Source organism: Neodiprion virginianus, chromosome 7 (assembly GCF_021901495.1).
Source record: "Neodiprion virginianus isolate iyNeoVirg1 chromosome 7, iyNeoVirg1.1, whole genome shotgun sequence".
In the NCBI taxonomy this organism is placed as follows: Eukaryota; Metazoa; Arthropoda; class Insecta; order Hymenoptera; family Diprionidae; genus Neodiprion; species Neodiprion virginianus.
Window position 1 is genome coordinate 7171749 of NC_060883.1, and position 18533 is coordinate 7190281.

The 18533-nt window shown below is 35.5% G+C and overlaps 1 protein-coding gene across 1 annotated transcript in view; it reads right to left on the reverse strand.

Moving 5' to 3' along the window:
* Positions 1-18275, reverse strand: part of LOC124308852 (protein eva-1 homolog C-like) — a 77037-nt gene extending 58762 nt beyond the window's left edge. Inside the window, exons 1-3 of the mRNA XM_046772002.1 lie at positions 18019-18275; positions 17353-17774; positions 16138-16454 (exon numbers count right to left, since the gene is read on the reverse strand). Coding sequence (XP_046627958.1) covers positions 16138-16210 — 73 coding nt within the window. The 5' untranslated portion in view covers positions 16211-16454; positions 17353-17774; positions 18019-18275. The remainder of the gene's footprint in view (positions 1-16137; positions 16455-17352; positions 17775-18018) is intronic.
* Between the last annotated feature and the right edge of the window lie 258 nt (positions 18276-18533).

Consider the following 18533-nt stretch of genomic DNA (forward strand, 5'->3'; position numbering starts at 1 on the left):
ATTGCTGCCTGTGTCGACGTCGTTCGTAATGTAAAAATAATTCTTGACCTCACCGTCGACGAACAAAATGATTTTTGGATACGAAGATCAATGATAACGACACATGTTGACGTTTCGACCCGAGTGGGGGCCCTCCTCAAAACGACATTTAGTGAATTTTCATATTTCGCAATCAGAGACAAAAATTCTGTACACGAATCGCAGGTTTCAGAAATTCTTTCAAGATACTTAAAAAAGTTTTTGAAAAATCGAAAAATCTGGCTAGGGTGAAAATTGGTTAATTTTGCACGGAAGGTCCCACATGTTATTCACAAACAGAATCCTGGAACTTGTTTTGAACGTAATTATGTTCGAACGAACTTTATTCGTTCAAGTCTCAAACTCAACGCATGATTCGCATAAAAAACCTTGAGATTCGTGTATCTTAATTTCGATCTGCTGCGTCGTTCTTTTCTTCCCAATAAAATGAAAATCCGCGTACTGGAGTGTGAAAAAAGAAATTAAAATCGACTATCGGAACGCCTTACATACAATATATCCCCTGCAGGAAATTTTTTCTCAAAGCCATTATATGCGATTTCACAATCAGATTAATGTAGCGTGATCAATTCCCCCTCCGACCCTTCCCGAGTGATTGAGAGATTTTGGCCCACGAGATAAGAATATACATGTACCGGGTATTCCACCTCAGCTCAACTCTACTTATCCCGCGATATTTTTTTTTCCTCATTTTCTGATACATGTCGTTTTTCGTTCTCAGGGATCAGAAAATTATTGCACTCTGGAGGAGAATTCATTTCTTCGCAACTTGATAACCTCCGTTTGCATATTTAAAAACGACGAGTTTCAAACGAAAAAAGAAAACGAAAATGATGAAAATCAATTGAAATTAACTTACCGACGCTTTTTTGATAAATATATGTATCGAGAATCTCTATCTTAGTCACGATTGGTTTAAACAGCTAAATTGTGTTTCTGTAAGAATACAAGTTTTTTATTCACAATTGTCACAACTTTATAAACTAACTTAAACCAGATAAATGTTCTTACCTGTAAGAATATAAGAAATGAAATTAAAAGTTATTATATCCCAATCGTTTCTACCTTACAGTTTTTTAATGTATATTCACACTTCAGTGTCTATTAATGAACCGACCACACTCGTCGTTTAGGACGACGTGACAGCTATGTCGATATGTTTCGAGTGTTGTTATTTATTTACTTATCTAACTGGCGCAAATAGGCGAAATGTCAAATCAGCGAAGTAATAACGTAGAATTACTTTACATACACATGACTGATCAACTCACCCAATATCGAACGAAAACAATAACATAACAATTTTCAAATGCAATTGCTGTTATAAAATGTATCAGTGTTAATAATTCGGCATTATTTTGATCACTTCTTGACACCGAACGTACTGACAATTTTTTAAATATCGTAATTATTTTCTGGGTACTTGGAAAGAAAAGAATAAGTAAAGTTTCTTCCTACAATTTTGAGAAAAGCGAATACAAAACGGTCATTATCTTTCGTATGAAATCAGTACGCGAAATTAGCGATTCGAATGAACGGAAATTTTAAACTGAAAAAAAAAAATAAACGATTTTTCAACCATGCCCCACACAATGCAAAAACCTAATCAAAAGACGGAGAAAAAAATGATCTTCCTCCCTAACTGCTCACTACAGACTGTTTGATTTTCAAAAACTGGATTACTATATAAATGCACGCGACTATTGGTTATACCTTTTTAATAATTGATAATTGTGAGTGTACAAAATGTTCAATTTCCAAAAACGAATTGCTAAATACACGTTATTATTGATTATATTTTTCAAATACTCAATAATTTTAAATGTCTGATACGGGTATCACAAAAAAATATACGCATTTACCAAAATTGATTCGATTATATTTACAAGGTTATAAATATCCAGAACTAGACTCACTGTAACGAAAAAAATCGACTGATGAAACATTAAGGGCCGAGTCAGAAGCGGATTTCGCTAATTGCCAATAGCCTTATCCACCGCTTCGAGTCAGATCCGCGAAATAAGAATCGTCCCTCGCATTGGATGTCGGACGACCTTATTCGAGCGTGGAATTGAAATTGAGAGAGAGAGAGAGAGAGAGAGAGAGGGAGAGGGAGGGAGGGAGGGAGGTTAGAAATTGTTCGAATCCTTTCGGGTTATATTGGCCGACGGAGAAGGTGTCCGATAGCCGTTAACAATTTTATTAAATTCGGCGAGGATTTACGCGGATTTGGATACTGTGTTTCGTTATAAATTTGTCGAGTCCTGCGGGATGAGGAAGGCAAAGGAAAGCCGGGAGATACCCGCCCCATTCGAAGGGCTCGAACGGCCCTGCATTACCCTTATATTAAAATACACACCCGGGATATACGAACCCGTATTTCAACCCTAAATCGCCCCGAGATCTTTCTTGTGCCAAAGCATCGCTGCGCAGCTTTCGGAACTACGGCGAAGCAAACGTCACAAGTATTATGTTTCCGAATGATTTTTCTTTTCTTCTCTTCCATTTTCCCACTCATGTTCTCTTCGTTCCTTCCTTCGTCTTACTTTCTTTTTTCGTTGCTGGGTTTATTTGCGGAAGCTGCTTATCTTCTTCCTCTGAGGAAAGAGGCGGAGACACTTCGAATAGGAAGTTGAAGAAATATCGAGATCGGAGGAAGATGGATCGAGATTTGTCACCCGACCAAGATTTTACGCCACCATTTTCAATTTTGTTGAAATTTTTGAAGTTTCATCCAGTGGCGCAAGTTTCTTTTCAAACGAATTTCTAATCTACAGTTATTGGGTTGTGAATATTTAAACACTTTCGCGGTTCAACCTTTTTTGGAGAACTATCAAGAAATGGTCGGAAATTTGAAGATTTAATTTCAATTATTTCAAGATCGGTTTTATGTTGGAATCATTTTTTTCCTTCGTCTTATCGTAGTAACATTGAAGAAAAATTTTCATTTTCAACAATCGATGTCCAATCGTTCAGAGAATGTAAAAAATACTCTACGATATTTTTGAGTCCACGATAAACTTTTTGAAATTCCGGAAAATATCGCGTATTATTCGCTATAAAAATAGTGAATAAGGTAAATCCATCTTTCTTATAATTTTAACAAGCTTCTTACGGGGTAAAAAATATTCAGGAACGTTTTTGGAACATCGAATCGCGTAAATTCGAGATTTTCAAAGAATAAACATAGGCGGAGTCGTAAAATTTTTTATGCGTTCACAACCCAACCGCAACCTTTGCGTGGTAGTGTGAAAAATAAAAAAACAAAAACGTATGGTTTCAAAGACACGAATATCATTTAGCACCTGAAAAGCTTAGATCAAATTGAAAATGCTGCGGTTAAAATTTGCTCGAGTTGGCACCGACACTCCGTATTTATGCGCGTGCGTATACATTTTTTAACCTTCGACCTTTTGCTGTACGCCAATTTAATTTCCCTCCCCTTTTCACTCTCGTACGCCAATTTCGCCGAGCTTTGCGTATTTTCCTCGACTCCCGTTTCGATCCTTCGCTTCTGATACACCGCGAGATCGGTTTATCCTCCCGATATTCGGTATTCCTTACTCGCTACAATCTTTATTCTTCGAATATACACGCGATCCGATTCGTTATACCTGCCGTCTTTATATTCCTTGCATGTAATCCGATTAACATCTTGAACTCGTAAACCGTAACTTCAATCTTATCTGCGGAGAGCTGAGAGTTAGGGATTTATCCGAACTGACCGAATTATCGGAACAGTTTTTCGCGTTGGATGAATGCTGGAATTTTCAATATGAGAATCGCCAATTCGGAAATGCAGAATCGTTCAAAAATTGAAAATACAGTATCAGATTGTAAATTACGGTTTCAGTAGAACAAAGAATTTGTAACAAATGCTACAAAATCATTCTCAAATTGAGAACGATGATTTTTTTAAGTCTGTACTCCATAACGTTGGCGATCATGGACTCTGGAACGTCGTTAAAATTCGATCGATCGTTCTGAGTGAGTATAAAAAGAGCCGGAACAGGAATCGGTGATTTTCAATGGAAACTTTAAGTGACGGGTAAATTTTTTAAATAATCATCAGATCGGTAAAAAATGGAAAAATTTCAATTTGTTAATTTCGTTGTATTGTTACTCATGATTTTGCAGAAACAACGTAAGCTTCTATAAATCTATGAAATCCTCCTATCCTATCCGTTGTAATATTTGTAACAAAAAAAAAAAAAAAAAAAAAAAAAAGAACTTGCAAAGCAAGGATTTTTTCGATCATCTAATTTTCAAACTGCTACTTTAAAAAAAATTCTGCAATTTATGTCACACTATCACGATTCAATTGAGTATAAAACGAATCCAAAGAGTCTCAAAAATTACACCGACGCAAAAGTTAGTAACAACAGTACTATTTCGATTTCGTATCTTAATTGACCGGCGTTTTTACGCCCTGATAATACGAAACTGACCCTTTAATATATACGTATAAAGCATTATATTATACTAACTATTGTTTACACAAGGGACGTAGGTCCCAGGAAACCAATAAATATCTCTGTTTTGTTACATTCTCCTCCTCATCTTTCCCTGTCTCCCTCATTCGTCGAGGAAATTCCCAATGTGTTACACTTCACGTCAATAAGACAGAGACTATATTACAATGTATGTATAATTAATATTAATTATTAAAATTGTATATTGTATGTATAATTAATAATCAATTAAATAAATAAAAAACATTAATAGCCACATACAGCATATGTGTGCACATACCAACAAGCTTCACACACAAGTCAAAAATGTGTCTCTTCGCGACGAATTTCAAATGTAAATGTATGTATATATATATTTATATTTAAGGCGGTGAATAACCTACCTCCAAAAGAAATAAAAAAATCGACTGCGGATAGTCGGAACGAGAAGTGGAAGAGGGACAAGTCGAGTTGGGAGTAAAGCATTACCATTTAGGAGGACGAAAAAATGCCCAAAAAAGTATGTACGTACTACGAAGGAGTAAGGATGTACAATGCGCTACCGACAGAGGTAAAAGACTGTGAGAAATTGGAACAGTTCAAGGTAGTAGTCTGGTAACTTGAGCCGATTTTCATTTCTTTTTTGGAGGGCGTTTTTTTCGTAGGAAAATAAAAATTAATCGTTTTGGATATTTAGGATGTTTTTATTTACATATTAAAGATACGAAAAGAAATTTTTTTGAAAAAATTAACGGTTTATTGTTATTATTATCATTATCATTATTATTATTATTATTATTATTGATCGAAGTTGGCACGTCGAAAAAAAAGCGCGTGGGTGGCCCCGGTGATTTTGGCTCTTGATGTTGTCTGAAATCAAAAATTCACGACAATTCTTGATCTACAGACATATCTCGTTCTTGTCGGAACTACCGAGAAACTTTTTCACCCCCAACTTTCTATTTTACAACCCCTTCTTCGCTAAGATAAATGGACGTTTTTTTTCAAAGTCCGCCATTTCGTTATTTATCCACAAAATTTAACCTCAGTAGTTCCGACGAGAATGACATATGTCTGTAGATCAAGAATTGTCGAGAATTTTTGATTTCAGATAACATCAAGAGCCGAAATCACCGGGGCCACCCACGCGCTTTTTTTTCGAGGTGCCAACTTCGATCAATAATAATAATAATAATAATAATAATAATAATAATAATAAACCGTTAAATTTTTTCGAAACAATATTGAAATTTCAAGTTTTTCTTCAATTTTAATTGAGAATAACTTTTGAAAAATTAAATTGAGGCAAAAATATTAAGAGATCTTTTTTGTAGAACATTAAATTTCCTTTAAGAATCTGTCATGATCTTTTTTATACATTCATTGATTCGTTAGTCACGAGATTCCAAATTAAAAAAGTCAAATCGAGAAATTATATCAATTTATTAAGCTTAATTACTCGGAAACGGCTTGTCTGACAAAAATCTATAATCAGACCTTTTTTGTGGGGAATTTAATTTTATAAAGGGATAAGTGAACATAAAAATTTTTCACTTCAATATTTCGACAGTTCTGACGTAAAACATCAAATTATTAGTAAAAATCAAAAATTGCGATGATGGACCTCTTAAAGTTAATATTAAGGGCTTAAAATTTCATGAAATTTTTTTTTTTGCCATACTGAATGATATTCTCAATATATTTTTCAAAAAAAAAAAAATAGTCAATTTTGTTGGCCCAGTCTAATGTATATATATGTATGCACTTGTGTGCAAGATAATATTATAAATGTACAACAAATAGCAGAGGAAGCTAAATGAACATATATCTATCTATCTATCCCCTCTCCCTCTCCCTCTCCCTCTCCGTCACCCTCTCTCTCTCTTTCTTCCTCTCACAAGCCAGACGTATCGTTGCTCGAGTAGGAATAAATCGCCCTAATGGCGAAGGTATCGATACGACAGGTGAGAGATTAGGCCTTGGTGGTGGATGGTCACGTGCAGAGAAGGTGATCCACTTTTCCTCTTTCTCTTTGCACCGTCAAGGCATGCAAACCTTGATCCGCGTTCAACGGACCATCTCACGTATCCGGGGACCCTTCAATCCGACGTTGGATCCCTTTTGCCTCGGTATCGTTGAGTGAAAGTGAAAAGAGTAAATAAAAGCGGGGGAATTCCGCGCCAATATACTTTTCTTTTACACACTGTGTAACATGGATTACTTTTTTTCTTTTTTCCTTTTTCTTTTTCTTTTTTTTTTTATTTCAATTTATTTACTCGTTCGATCTTCGACGCGCGTGAGATTTCGAGGAATGCGCTTGCCGTGATAAAAAACTTCGGTTTGGATCCTTTTTTTTTCCTTCCTTTGTTTTTTTTTTTTTTTTTTTTTTTTTTTAAACGATAAGGAGGTAACGGTGACACATTTCAGGCCGTATCTTTGTCAATCAAACGTTAGAAATGTTCTCGGTAAAAGATAAACGTTTCGAGAATTTATCGGAATTCTTCAGAGCGTTCAAACAATGTTTGAGTAGATCAATAAAATTCTTTAAGAAAAAAAAAAAAAAAAAGAAAAATGATAAAAGAATCAGCCCGTCACGAGCCCGATCTTGAGATGTTTGGAAAAGAAAACACAGTTTTTGAGAATTTTTTGAGAATTTTTTGAGAATTTTGAAAAAAGGTTTTTTTCGAAATCACTCTCAATATTCATAAATAGTGAGGCGGTTGAGTAAAAAATCTGAAAAAAATTCAGACTACTGTTTTAGAGTTGGGTCAACTGCAGAAAAATTTTTGAACACAATCAAAAATGGCGAGGCTCGGTCGTTGGTTGGGTTCGTATGGAATTCCTCGTGTATACAAAGTTTCATTGAAACCGTAGAAACGGTTTCGAAATTACAGTGCGAAAGTTTTGAAAAACGTTATTTCAAGTGGAATGAGTACACAGGGTGGCGATAATTTTCGTTAAATAAAACCCCTCGACTTTTCCCCAAGTTTTCCAGATTTTTCCGCACGGATAGAAATTTTTAGTTCCGGTTACCGCTCGGTCCTTAACTATTTCCATTTTTTACCACAATCGAAAAATATAGTTCTTGAAATATAGCCTTTACCGAAAAGTCTAGGATCCGTTACTATTCTTTCTCATTACGATCGCTGTTGCTAGATTTTCTTGCAACCGTTGCGAAAATTTAACGCTCGTGCAAGAATAAATTGACGTCAAAGCCTTGTTTGACTAAAAAAGTAGAGTAAACCTCAAAAACTGATTTTGCGTTGCAATAACCGAAAAAGGATCGACAACGGCGCAAAATGGTTAGACGTACCTCGTTTTTCCTAATTCCAACAATATTCAAACAGTTCGTTTTTTAACGATACCTGTTTTACTGAATTTTTCCTAGTTACTCTAACGAATGAAATTTTTCTCAGAGCCGTCTGTCGCCACCCTGGAATACATAGCTAAGGGATATTGGATGCACGGAAAAAAAAATTCTGTTCGGCGAGCTGTATTCTACAGCTCCAGTAACTATACGCACTCTACGGTCTATCTTGTAGTTACAGCAACTATATATTAGTCAGCTCTGATAGCTGCAAGTTGTTCAGCTCTCACAGCTGAATGGTTTTGCTCTAAGAGCTGTAAGTTGCGCTGTGCTCTGGTGCGTTGACATATTTCATAACCTTCAAATTTCATGAGTATGATTTAAATACAGTTGATAGATAATTGTTTAAATAGTCCATTCAAATATGTAAATGACACTGAATAAATAATGATAATAATGATGAAAAATAATACTAATAGCAATATAATTGTACTATTTAATAATAAGCGCTGTGAGCGGAGCCGAAAAATTCTGGTCTAGCTCTTCGAACGAAGCTGTTTAGCTGAGAGAGCTGAACAACGTACAGCTATGACGGCTGACTAACAGTCAGTTATACGAACCATGCAGTGCTCTTCCAATAACAGAACGTTTAGTTCGACGAACTGTTTACAAGTAACTATCTAATATTTAGTTCCACGAGCTGAATTTTTTTTTCCGTGTGATATTCCTGAATCCAAGGTTAGGTTTAGAAAGATGAAAGCGGTATATTTCGATCGTCGGTTATTCGCGAAGCTTCGCGTATCAATATCAACGACTCGAAGACCATCCCCCTTAACGTCCGTTTCCAATAAGCCGGCTTCTTCCACCGCGTCTCCTTATTATATATACGATCATTAAACTTCGCCGATAACAATATTCAAATTTTATGCGATCGCGGGCTCCGCGAAGCCGGCAATTCGTCCCAATTCCCTCCGTCTCATATTTTTCAATCAAACAATCATTCTCCTCGTCACAACTGCGAAAACCGTCGTCTATGGCTTTCCAATCAACGCTTCTCGATCCGCACTTGAATACGCCAATCTATTTCTACGGGAAATATTCTGCCGATGACTTTTACCGTCCAATTTCAGAATGGAGGTCAAGTGGGAAAAGACGCGGATAATATCGCGGTTTTAATTGGCGTAGAAATAACGTTTTATCATTTTGGAGAGTTGAAAATTTGTGATAATTTTTAGTTTTATTTTCATGAATCGAGTAACCAATTTATCGAAATTTTGGGATACAGAATCTTCCGATTAACATTTATTTCGGATAAACGGTTTGACTGCCCCTTCAATCAATTACACTGAAAGAAATTTTGAAAATTGTGTCCGTCACATTTTCTAAACATCCGTGAGGTGACAAATTTTTTAGAATGTAACATTCGCCAAACGAAATTCCTTTCGCGAATATACGGAAAAGATATAACGTGAAACAAAAATTAGAAGCAATAAAATAGTCTTGTTATCTGTAGATCTGGATTCAAAATTGCCTCAAAATCGTTTAAATTTTAATAACTGTGATTTTTCTGACCTCGTAGACAAAATTTTTTTCGGTTCCTTAGCTAAACAAATCCTTGTAAATTTTTTGGTATTATTTCTAAAACTTGATATCGCGGCAGAATTTGAGGAGTCCGTGTTATAGAATCTTTCGAGTTTATATCGCACAAGCTATTAACAAGATTTTAATTCTTTGTTTTTATTTTGGCTGTCGTGGAAAGAATAAATTCCATTTCTTGTATGCTTTTAAAACTGTTTAATGACAGACTTTTACTTTTTTTTTTTTTTGTTTTCAATTTACGTAAATCCGTTACGATATTTCAGAAAACTAGAAAGATCCCGAAAACGAAAAAACCCAAGACAAATGTTGATAGAAATGTTATTCTTTGCGTCAAGTAAACATTTGCCATTTATTTTTAGTTTTTCTCACAAGAAAATTTTCTTACGCAAAGTCAAGTTTCGAAATAATGTTCTCGAGGTTGGATAAATCAGTATTCGTGATATTTGGGAGAAAAAAAAAAAAAAAATCACTTCCGTCGATCGAAATGTGCAGATAATTCGTGAAAAATTTTCCTAATTCTTTGTTAATTTTGAAAAATGTAAGAACAAAGCGACAGAAGCGAATTCTTTTCTGTACACCCTGTTTGTTCTCCGAAACTAGATTTTTGAAAGTCTCTAATAAATATTAGGAAAGTTGATTGACCAAAAATCGAAAGACTCGCTTTACCGCGGAAGCGATTTTCTTCCGTCATATGCGAAATGTATTTTCCCATCGTTATTCGACGCGGTGTCAAATTAGCCGAACTGTGTTTGGTTGCGACAATTCAGAATTTTCAGTAAACGAGAGATGGAAAAAGCTCCCCAGGTGTGCAGTTTAATATTACATCCGCGTACGTAAAATTCCGCAGGGCATCAATCAAACGATCAAATTGCTTTTTACATACCGCGGAGCAAATCGCTCGGCGCTTTCTAGTTACCGAATCACACGCGTGTATTTATTTTCATTTTGGAGGCGGGGTTGAAGTTCCAAAATTGAAAAGTTCCGAAAGCGGCCAATTCCGAATTATTTGGTGGTGAAACTTGAAGTAAAGAAGTCGAACTTTGGGGAAACAACTAAGTATCGAAGGATCGGAAACCAGACGAATCAAAGTTCCGAAAATTCAAGTTACGATCCAGCAAAGTTAAATTCCGAAAAGTGAAGTTCTGACGGAGGAAAAATTCTGAAAAATAAACTTTCGACCGAGTGAAATTCCAGAAATTAAAATTTACGAGTGGCTGTAGATAATCAAATAAAAAACTGACAATCAGAATGACCGGGACTCCGATCGTAAAAATATCGAAAATCCAAAACAGAAATGTCAAGGTGGTGAAATTTTACCAAGCCAGAAATTCACAGAACTGAAAATCTACGATTATTCAGAATTTCGATGTTTCGGTTTTTTTGAATTTTCTCATTTTTGCACTTTCGAAATTTTACTTTTTCGGAATTTTGAGCGTCTGGTTTCTGACCTTTCGAAACTTTCATGTTTCGTCAGAGCTTGATTTCTTTACTTTAACCTTCAAATTCGAAATTTCAACTTCGCCCCTCGTTTTGTCATTTCTGCTCCGTTTTCGAAAGACGGTAATTTATCAAATTGGGGTGGGGGTTGAGCGCAAGCTTGAAGAGCCAACGTAAAGTTCTCGATATAACCGTGCGGCTTGAAATTTTATTACGATTACCATTTTTGACATTGATTCTGAGCGAATATTGCCCCGAGGGAAATTGTTATTCAAATTATATCAGTCTCACATTTTCCTTCGTGGACGATTTTTTTTTTTTTACCCCCAACTTTTACCCGTATATTTTTCGGAGGTTTTCATTAATTTTCAACGATATAATTAGTCAGACGGAGTTCTAATGAGAACGATTTTTTACACTTTCCTTTCTGCGAATTCAACGGCGTTTTTCCGTTTTTTTTTTTTTTTTTTTTTATTTTACTACAGATTTACGAAATACAACTTCGAGCTGTTGTTTCGGTTTCGCGTATTTTGAATTGTTTTCTCTTTGAACCCTTCAATTCACACTGAAACGATTAGGGTTCCACCTTTTTTTTGGAGCTTTTTACTTATCGAACTACTTTTTTGGTAACAACTGCAGAATTTTTTGGTTTCACATGGTTCCTGAAATATTTCCAAGTCTAAAAAGAATACGAAATTTATTTTTAATTATGTATTATAAATTAGCACATTTGAACAATAAGTCGAAGTTCGTACTTTTCTATGAAAAAAGCGTTTTCTGCTAATCTGCCATTAAAATCCGAATGCCAATTTTGACACAAACTTCATACGTGTCATGAAATTTTTCTTCTCGTTGTTTTAGTTTGTTCGTCATATTTGATCCAGCATTCCGATTTTTCGAATTTCAAGTTCAGATTCGTAATCAGCGACTCCAAAAGTCCATTAGTGCAAAATTTCGAGTGAATCGCATGTAAGGAAAAATTTCTGCACGAAACGGTTAAATTCGTTTCTCTACATCAGTCAATTGAAATAAATTTGTAATTCGCGCAATTCCTTCATAAAATCATGCAATTCTTGGGCGAAAATTTACACTTGATTGGTTAAGAATTTTCTAATCCTTCTCTTGAATCCGTGTTTCATTCATCTTAAATTTGTAAAATTTTGACATCATCGCGAACATCTCGTACGTACAGAAAAATAAAGAAAATCAGTGCAATTCACTCGAGAAATAGAAATGATAACTCAAACAAACCATGTCGAATTAAGTGCGACTCAATAAATTTCAGCCGCAATCTTTTTGTCTATCTCTGTATAATCTTCAAGTAGACTGGCATTACAAACCCTCGTAACGTTGATTGACGATCGTTTGCAGTGAGCTTAGAGCTTTCTTTCACCCCGTTAATTTTCCACAGTTATGATTTACCCCGGTTGTACAGCGAACGCACTTTTTATGCCGCAGGCTAGTCCGGTTTAATTACCCTGCTCGTTAATTATTATCTTTTCCCACCTGAAACAGTTTCGCTATCAAATATCCCGTTTCAACTACGCCTGCAGAGTCGAATAGCTTCAACAAACTACAAAAACTATTATTGTCAATATATAATAACATTATTATCATCTCACCACTGCACAGCATGATAAAAATCGGAATACCGATATCCTGTTTTAAAAATTACGCTGGTTCGTTGCTTCTATTCATTCGTAATACATATTTTCATCCATTCAATCCAATGCGAACCTTAATAATCCAGCCAGTCAATATTATACGAGACTTCTGAATTTTGAGCGAAATTTGTAACCGGGCGTCTTTGGTTTATTTCTCTGATCGTTCGTGCTTATTCTTGAATATACGTGAAAGAAATTTAAAGGTTACTAAATTCACCAGATTGAAGTTAGTAACGTTAATGTAACGGGATATTGAAACTAAAATCATTGTTTCGATAGTTGAGAACGACTTTGAAGGAGTTCACTTTCCAAACTCTGAATAGACTTTGCTTGTTAAAAATAGATCAGTCGTTTCGAGACGATCCTACATTTGCGAAGTAATGATTTTTCTAAAAATGACCGATTAACTTCAATGAGCTTCGCTCTCTAAATTATTCAGATGTACATTCATCGGGTAAGTCTTCGGCAAACGGGTTATAATTAGTAATCTTATTAATGAGCGTGACGACGCACAGACGTGTTGAGAGATAAATATGAGAAAAGAATAAACTGAAACGAGTTGAAAAATTCAACCACTTATTCATTCCGTCGCGCATATTTCACTTGAAGCTCGTCACGCGTATTCCAGAAATTTTCACCTCGTTGTTACGCGCCTGTTAGTAATTAAATTAACGGGAGCCCGACTAAGCGAGGCATTGTTAATTAACGTTGAGTTGGTTTTTGAGATTTTACTCAACTCATATACCTACTAGAACGAGGATTAATTCATCTACTCTGTAACACTGTTTAGCTTGCCGGATTGATCGTGTAATTTATTTCTAAAATCACCGAGTAATTCAATTGCCATTTTATGAAAACAAACGTCCGGAAAGTCAAAATTTTACCAAAAAATGGAAGGACCTTTTCCTACTAACTTGTAGTTAGTAACGAATTCATTAAATTGAAGTACTCCGCTTCAAATGCCTGATTGAATTATACAATCAGCGTATCATTATATGGGTAATTCCACGCCAAGTCGACCAATTTGTCTGACCCTCGTGATTTCTGATTTTGTTTGAAAAAATTTCTGAAATTTTCCGAACTCTGAAACAGCACTCCGAATTTAAAATTTTTTTTTATTCCACTACTTGGGTAGCTATAAATATTCACAGTGATTTTAAAGCAAACCTTTTTTAAAATTCTCAAAAAACTCTGAAAAACTGTATTTCTTATCCCAAATATTTCAAGCCGGGCCATAATGGGCCAATTTTTGTTCATTTTCTTCCGCACTTTTAATTTTCTCGGTCATCCAAAATATTATTTATACGATTATCCTGATATAATCTCAAAACTTCTATTTTTCACTTGGAAAATTTCTAGACCGGGTTCATTATGGAGCAATTTTTGTCAATTTTTTTTCGCATATTCAAACTTTTTTTTGTATCAACTTCATAATGAAACCAGTCTAGAAATGTTCTAAGCGAGGAATAGAAGTCTTTGGAAATTTTCAGATTGTTTAAACATCGTTTTAATTGATAAAGAAAAATGATATACGAAAAGTTTGAAAGAGAAAATACAGTCTAACAGAATTTCTGGAGGATTGTAAAAAAAATTTGAAAATCACTCTCAATATTCGTAAATAATCAACCAGTGAAATGAAAAAATCTGAAAAAATTCAGGGTACTGTTTCAGGGCTGGAAAAATTGCACAAAAAATTTCGAACAAAATCAGAAATGATGAGGGTCAGACGCTGGTTGGATCGGCATGGAATTCCCCATATAAAAATTCGATGATTGCTTTACCTTTCGTTCGGTGTAAAAAAAAAAAAAAATCGCAGGTACCATTCGTGAATTCAGATTAGCGAGAATTTTCTTTTCATAGGTAGAATAGGCTTCATGTTTATTATTATCATTACTTCTTTTCCGTATTCATTGTGAAAAACTGGCCGAATTTTCAGTGACTCGATTGAAAATCGACGAGAAATTGTGTCCTCCGGGACCTTCGAGGGTTTCGTTCCCTGTCCGATCGGTAGTCCGGACACGATTCAAGAACGAAGCAAAGTATATACGAGTAAGAAAAACTGTCGCTCTTATTAAGCCTGCCGCTACGTTATCTTCAAGGGAAAATGAAAATTCGTGATATGAATAAAGATTCGGCCTTGACGATTCATTGTTTTCTGGATTTGACGGTGTTTGAACATTTTTTTTTTTTTTTTTTTTTGATTTTTTTTCCTTCAAACCGACTCGTGATTGTCAACGAAAATTGAAGTTAATTGTAGGGATGATTTTTTCTTTATCTGTCTTTCGCAAAGAAAGAAAATTCACCGATGTGTCTCTCTTTGAAATTCTATGAAATTACTTTCTTTGTTTTTTGCATCTAGTTACATTTGAGGAAAAGTACACGAATTTGTTGATAATTTTTTATTTCTTTTTTCATTCTTCAACGGAAATTTTTCCTACCATTTTGTTCGAGTGTTCATTATAATTCATTGATTTTGAAATTCGCGTGTATTCGGTCATTGGGAAACAGAATTATTTTGTACGGAATTATACCTCCTATATATTTTTGAGGTATCAGATATCATTATCGGATTTATTTTAATCTTAACGAGTTTGATATAAAAACGCAGTTAAAAAAAAAAAAAAAAACATAAAACAAAACCTATCCAGTTAATCAATACATTTACCTACTATGGTATTTTTAATTTTTTTCGAAAAATTACGCATACCATTTGGAAAAAAATGCTTTTTGGATTTCTCATATTTCTTCGTCTTATTAATAGGAGACTAAATTCTTTTATTTGATCAATTCTTCTGTCCTCATTCTACACAACTTTCTGAAGCCTACATTGTGGTTCCTCAAACGGGGACACGAAAAAGCAATTTTTCACGAATGTTTTTGATTGCTTAAAATTCAATCGTAAAAATGGGTAACAGCAGCAAGTGGAGAAAAATTAACTTCTGAATTCTTTTCATCCTTCTCCAGGAAAATTTGGACAAAAGTACTCATTTAAATAAAGACCAGAGCAAAAGTGAAAATCTGTAAAAATTTGTAACGTGTGATAATTTTTTTTCAGTATATTCGGATACAAAGTGACATTTTGTTGAATTCAAATGCAAAACGATCGTAGCAACACTAAGATAGCGGCCACACACGTGGAAAACCTGAAAAACCTGGAGATCTAGGAAATCCTGGAAAACCTGGAATTGGAAAAAACTGAAAATATCAGTTTCCTATCATGGGAATTGGAAACGATTTTTCGAGGTAACAAATTTACTTTTTTTTTGTCACAAAAATAAACTGGCTTATACTGACTTTTTTGTATAATATGTTGTTCGTCAATTCGAATTAAATTCGAACTGACTACAGAGTTGATAAGCCGAACGATTTAGGTTTTAGTACTTTACTAGAACTGGGGAAATATGAGGGAAAACTAGGTTTCAGGTGCTGGCAAACTTGGAAAATGTGATGGAATTTGTTGTCCAAAAAATTTGTGGCCACCCTGACTAGTGAACTAGTGGCAGTATTGTATTTCGATTCTTTTGAATTTGAATAAAGTTTTTGCATCGCGCATTAATGCCAATTATCCTACGTTGATCATAATTAAGCAAATCAGTTGCCACCGTCAAGCTTTGGCTCGATAAGACTTTCACAGGCTTACCCATATAATCCATATCAGCACGAATGCTCGAGAGGTGAGCCATTATGTAAATCGTGGCAATTCTCCAGCACATGCTTGCACCTTAAATTCACTCACTATGGTCGACAGGTTCCATTTTCTCACGGTACTCTTACCCACCTTCCTTCTATCCGCTCAATGCGTCATCGTGTACGATATGCGGGGCATTTTTCGTCCGTGAGAATATTTTCGAACATATTTTGTTACATCGGAATTCACTGTTGGCTGTTGAATATTGGATTCTAATCAAGCTTCTGACGTTACTGCGACGAATGTCGACAGAAAAAAATGACTAGTATCTGTGAAGAAGGATCGAAAATTCACGCAGTAGTGAAACAACGAGAGAATGAAATACGTTATTTTATTCATGGTAGAAACGTTAAATTTTTCCTTCTTTTTTCCTAGAACTTTCATATAAAACTTATTATCTCCCCAAGTGAAACTGAAATCTATTTTAGAGTGTTTTAATCTGAAATCTCGTATACTTTTTTGGACCTTAAGTCAAGGATCAGAGGCAAAACTCGTTCAAGACTCTCTTCTTCTTCTCACTAATTTGGTGAAAAGTTTCTGAAACTTTAGAGATTTTCAATATTGATAGGAACGCATCAAAGTTACAATTGATGACAACGTGGGATCCAATGCCCCAAGAAAACCAGAAGTTCAAAAACTATAATTGAAATTGAAGAAAATAAATTAACCGTATTAAATGAACCGCGTTTACGCTTATGAAAAATAATCCGAGTGGAGAATCTTTAGTGTTTGTTAACTTTATCAGGATCGAATCATCCTTGCGTTTTTCTTTTTTTTTGATACAAACATCGTATTTTTTGTACTTTGATAGATCCAAGCTAATTATTTGTTTTGTAATTTGATTCTTCAAAAATTTCCAGAAATGAATATTCAATCACCTCGATAAAGGTTTACTGCTGAAGCGATACTTGATTAATACAAACCGATATCGATTTTGCGTACAGTTTTTTAATTAATTAAAAAGCTTCAATGGAAAAATCTCAAATCAGGGTATTTTAACACAATTCTTTTACGAAAGTATAACCGTCAGCTGTCATTAATCGAAACTAACGGATCGGTGCTTTTCATTTATTCACTATGATCGGACCAACCTTATTCGGTGAAAGTTTTCAGAAAATTTGAAATATTTTTTAGCGTTCAATACGAATTTTTCCGGCTTCAATTCACCTTTCGTTTCTCATATTTCTCACTTATTCCTATTAGTTCGAACACCTTCTGCTTATAAAATTTGGTTCTCATTGCGTCCCACATGCAAGGATAGGAATACAGCCAAACTCCACGTTCGGTACACAATGCTGGTCTTTCGAAAGGTGTCTCGAGTCCTCGATACATACTTTGACATTTCTGAAAGCTTCTTTTCGGTCAGTTCTCAACTTTCGAACCTGCAAACTGAGTTAGAATTGAAAATGTCCTAGGGGCAAAAAAGAACAACTTTTCCCAAAAGTATCATCATTCCTACCGACATAATAATCCCTACGGATAAAACAAAACTTTTATTCACCTCCGGTGAGTCGGGCCAAAAAATAGAAGACTAGGGTAGAGAAAAGGACAAGAAAAAATATCAAAGAGTCGAGAAACTTGCAGAAAAGCTGAAAAAAATAGACAGAACTTTATACACCGTGGTTGAACCCCACTATGTACGCCGTGCGTTTTCACCAGCCAAAAGTAAACTCCGGAACGCAGTCAATATTATCGTACAAGAAACAACAAGCCGCAAAAAGGCGACTGAATAAAGATCTCAAATTCCGTACCAGCTGTGTTCGAATAATAAATGATAAATTATTATCATAGCTGTGCGGTAAAATTTCAATAACTTGCCGAACACTTAATTACCCATCATTGAGCGGAAGAAAGTCGACGAAACAAACAATCCTCACTGCTAATCACTCTCACTAACCACTGTCAATGGCAAATGTCATCTCTCGTGCATTGCGACGCTGCATTCGAGTCGGTTGGCCTTTTTGATTATTCAACTCGCGGTCTCAGGGGCGATTAGTTACCATTTAATTCTCTACTTTTCTCCGGCGTGGAGATACGGCCCGAGGATCGAGGAAGCTTTCGACATCGCGTATCGTCGACCCAACGGCGCCGAAAGCTGACGGGTGACTGTCCTCTCTCTCTCTCTCTCTTTCCCTCTCTCTTGCCGTCGACGGAGTCCCCCCCACTCTGCGCGAGGAATTCACCCCCGCCCCTTCAGTCGTCAGAATCGTCGCAAGCTCCTGTTTTACCAACTTCGTTCTCTTAGCCGCTGCGCACTACAAGCCTGGAAGGAGGAACGACGCGACGTGATGCGACGCTGTTTTCATCCCCCGCCCCCCGTAAAAACTACGGCCGCAAACGTACCCCGC